Source organism: Micropterus salmoides, unplaced genomic scaffold (assembly GCF_014851395.1).
Source record: "Micropterus salmoides isolate LMB-PRFRI ecotype aquatic unplaced genomic scaffold, ASM1485139v1 Ms_hic_scaffold_16, whole genome shotgun sequence".
NCBI lineage: Eukaryota > Metazoa > Chordata > Actinopteri > Centrarchiformes > Centrarchidae > Micropterus > Micropterus salmoides.
This window is the reverse complement of record NW_024040707.1, coordinates 25,203,539-25,207,421: the sequence shown is the minus strand read 5'-3', so window position 1 is coordinate 25,207,421 and position 3,883 is coordinate 25,203,539. Positions and strand designations below refer to the sequence as shown.

The window sequence follows — 3,883 nt, the reverse complement described above, 5'->3', positions numbered from 1 at the left end:
TACACACATAAAAGGCTTCTCCGTCTCAAATTCCTGGGCTGAATTTCATCCGAGCACATCCCTGGTCAGAGCAATTGCTCTAATTGAATCAACCCTGGTCACAGATGAAAGAAAAGGAAGAGCCTTATTTAATGATGCTTTCTTGTGCAAGCAGTTATCACTTGAATAATGCATCTCGTTAAATACCTTTCTGTCACACTGAGTTGTCCCTGTGAGTTTTATTGTTAACTGTCCACAGGGCACCAAAATCCTCTAAAAACTTCTTTGATCAATTTACGAAACTACCGTCTGTTATTTCTCCTGACTATGATCATTTAGTTACAACTGATGACTTTAACATACATATTAACAACACCCGATCTGATCATTACTGAATTTAATATTTCAAATGTTATGTACTACTCCATAAGTCCACATAAGATGAGAAACTGAATACTGAAGAATACTGCTGCACTGCATTTCAATTACATTGCACCTGCTGGGGTTAAATCATCCTGTGGAAAATGCTTTGTCTCACTAGGATCGACCTACTTCATTATTACATATTTGACATTGTCATTTGGCCCATTGCTTATACAAATATACCGATTTGTGCAGCACTGGATGCTCAAAGTAGACTTTGAAGTGTACTTTGTTAGAGACGTTGTTTTTTACATGATCTCTTTCCCAAAGGCTGTAACTAGTGCTGTTGTCACTAGAGTCCATGCATCAGCCAAAACAAAACAAACACAACCTGTTACACCTTAATGATGAAGATGCAGAGTATGACGTATAGAGTGAGAGAGGAGGAAGATAAATATTCAAGACAGAGACTAATAGACAGGAGGGAAGGGAGAAGAAGAGACGAGGAGAGAGAAAAAAAGGCCTTTGCTGAGAAAGTTGTGTGTTCAGCAGCTTCTCCTCTCCTACTCTCGCTTTGATGATGCAGACCCTGGAGGAAGCTGAACTCTGCTTTCCACAACTCCTCAACACCTCCTGCAAGAAGCACATTCACCCTCAGTCTGAGGCAATGCTCATTTACATTGTCCTGTCCTCCATCTCTCTCCTCACTGTGGCCCTAAACCTGCTGGTCATCATCTCCATCTCCCACTTCAGGCAGAGATAAATGTCTTAACATTGATGATATATTGTTGTAGTAAGATCCGAGCATTACATCCTGATGGTTTGATGAGACTTTTGTTTATTAACAGTGCTCACAACAGCCAAATTTACTAAATAGATACACTGAAGTTTCATTACTGCTTTTACAAAAACAGCTACTTCTATTGGTGATAACGTTGTTGGTGTTTGTAACATTCACAGTGATGATATTCTCTCCCTTCAGGCAGCTCCACACCCCCACCAACCTCCTCCTCCTCTCTCTGGCTGTGTCAGACTTCCTCGTGGGCCTCCTTGTGACGCCGTTTCAAATCCTCTTAACAGAGCCCTGCTGGCTCCTGGGTGACCTGGTGTGTGTTCTGTATTATTTTGTACCCACCATCACTCTCTCCGCCTCAGTGGTAAACATGGTGCTCATATCAGTCGACCGCTATGTGGCTATCTGTGACCCTCTGCACTACCCCACCAAAATCACTGCAAAGAGAGTTCAAATCTTGGTTTTCCTGTGTTGGGGTTTGTCTGTTTTCTACAGCGTTGTGCTGTTTTATGATAACCTGAAACAACCAGGCAAGTATAATTCCTGCTATGGAGAATGTGTGATTAACGTAATAGGAGTTGTTGACCTTATTTTCAGCTTCATCATTCCCATCAGTGCCATCATTATTCTGTATGTGAGAGTGTTTGTGGTTGCTGTGTCTCAGGCTCGTGCCATGCGCTCACACATTACAGCAGTCACACTGAAGAGTTCAGCGACTGTAATGGCTAAGAAATCTGAGATAAAAGCAGCCAGGACTCTTGGTGTTGTTGTTGCTGTGTTTCTCATGTGTTACTGTCCATATTACTGTGTCTCTCTCTCAGGCTACGAACTCGTAATTGGTTCTTCAACTGTGGCCCTTTTTCTCATATTTTCTAACTCCTGTCTAAACCCTTTGATCTACGCCTTTTTCTACCCCTGGTTTAGAAAATCTGTTAAACTCATTGTTACACTTGAGATACTGCAGCCTCACTCTTGTGAGGCCAACATACTGTAGAGAGAGACTGTGGAGTGACTGACACGAGACACATGAGCTTTTCTGTGAAGGAGGAAAAGTGTTTTTATGTTGCTGAGTGACTGAATTGAAGATGACAGTGTACAAATACACAAAAGCTGTTATTCTTATCTTCTATCTATTCGTGTTGTACGCATATATGTATTGATGTTATTATCTCTTTTGTATCTTTCTTCATCAAAATTCATGGACAGTACTCCCATTACTGATTAGAGAGTTTCTCTCTTTCTGCAGTAGAAGGTCTCGATACTCAATCAGAAAGATAATCATAATCACCACAATGACAGAAAACACATTTTCCAATATTACATTGTCAATAAAGTCAAACTAAGCCAGAAATGACTTTGTTTGTGTTAGTTTGTGCACAGAAAACAACCTACTGGTCAACGTAAGCAAAACAAGGAGCTCATCATTGATTTTAGGAAAAAGGAGATGAAGCCACACACCCCTGTCTACATCATTGGAACTGAGGTGAAGATGGGATGTGCACGGATGATTTAAACTGCTTAGAAGATCGTTGGTAACCATCTTCCAAGCATCAGTGATATTAGTGAGATGAGATGCCAAAGCAGAGCCCAAAGGATACTGAAGTTTCTGTTGCCACACCACCAAACTGAAGAGCAGATTTTTCTAAAATTCTAAATGAATTAATTTTGAGCACTGCTCCATGTAATATTTATTTCTACCCTTGTAAAGATTGTAGATTTTATATTGACTATTTATTGTCTGCTATGTAGAAGAAGGGAGTTGCAAACGGAATAAATTTTTACAACCCTAATAAAATGTCCATTAAATTACCTTTAATACTTGAATAGGGTAACATACTAAATAAGTAAAATAAAATAAGCTACGAACAAAAAGTAAGGAAATTTGTGATCGGTACATTATGTATTTGTTGTAACAATGCTTCTTGGCAATTTATCTTATACTATTGGAAAGCTTGATTATTTCCCTTTCAAATTATGCCATATTTGTAAGGAACATGCATTATTGGGATGAGCAGCAGAGCTGAGTAGGTGGGTAGCGCTCATGAAAGATTTGTGCCAAACCACAAAACTAAAGGAGATAATTACATCCCACAATTCCTTGCTGAAGCAACATATAAAGTGACGTCATTCACGAAAACAAACAATCACCATGACTGACGTGTTCACCTTAAGTGGTGACGGTGCAGGCCAAATTGGACAGGGCACATGCTCAAGCGACGACCGGCAGCAGGTTTTCTTTTGGCATTATATGTTTAATATTTTTAGTGAGTTTCATTTTTGATTGTTTACGATTGTCACGAACAAGTACTTATGATCATTGTAGGCTTACTATTGATCAAAAGAAATGGAGCTTTTAATTATTGCTGCCTTGTGGACTTTGATCAACCTGACGCTTGTTTGTCAAGGGATCACACTTCATTCTCAGAGGATACAATATACCAGAGATCAACTGTTACAATGGAATAGGCAAAATTCAATCACTGGATTACAGTTGGATCTTCAGTATCCCGATTGCATTCATCGAAGGGAACATATTAAAACTGAAACTGGAGATAACTCAAGTAAAGCTAAGAAAAGGAAGCGTGGGAAAAGAGGAGGAGTCAGATTGCGACTAAGGAAACAACAGTTTACCCGTATTCCCTTGCCTTCTTTGGTTATGGGCAATGTCCAGTCTTTACGGAATAAACTTGATGAGCTACAAGGAAATGTTTGTTTTCTTTGGGAATATAGAGACAGTTGCGTCATGGC

The 3,883-nt window shown here is 39.7% G+C and overlaps 1 protein-coding gene across 1 annotated transcript; it reads left to right on the top strand.

Moving 5' to 3' along the window:
- The first annotated feature begins 922 nt into the window (after positions 1-922).
- LOC119906124 (trace amine-associated receptor 13c-like) lies at positions 923-2,129 on the top strand. The gene is made up of 2 exons (XM_038723650.1): positions 923-1,095; positions 1,325-2,129. Exons 1-2 carry the CDS (start codon positions 923-925, stop codon positions 2,127-2,129), a joined length of 978 nt encoding a protein of 325 aa, XP_038579578.1.
- The last annotated feature ends 1,754 nt before the right edge of the window (positions 2,130-3,883 follow it).

Excerpts from the sequence above, each read along its gene's own strand:
- LOC119906124 (XM_038723650.1), top strand. The coding sequence starts at position 923 with ATGCAGACCCTGGAGGAAGCTGAACTCTGCTTTCCACAACTCCTCAAC. Across the intron at positions 1,096-1,324 it reads ATCTCCATCTCCCACTTCAG|GCAGCTCCACACCCCCACCA; the intron begins GCAGAGATAAAT and ends CTCTCCCTTCAG.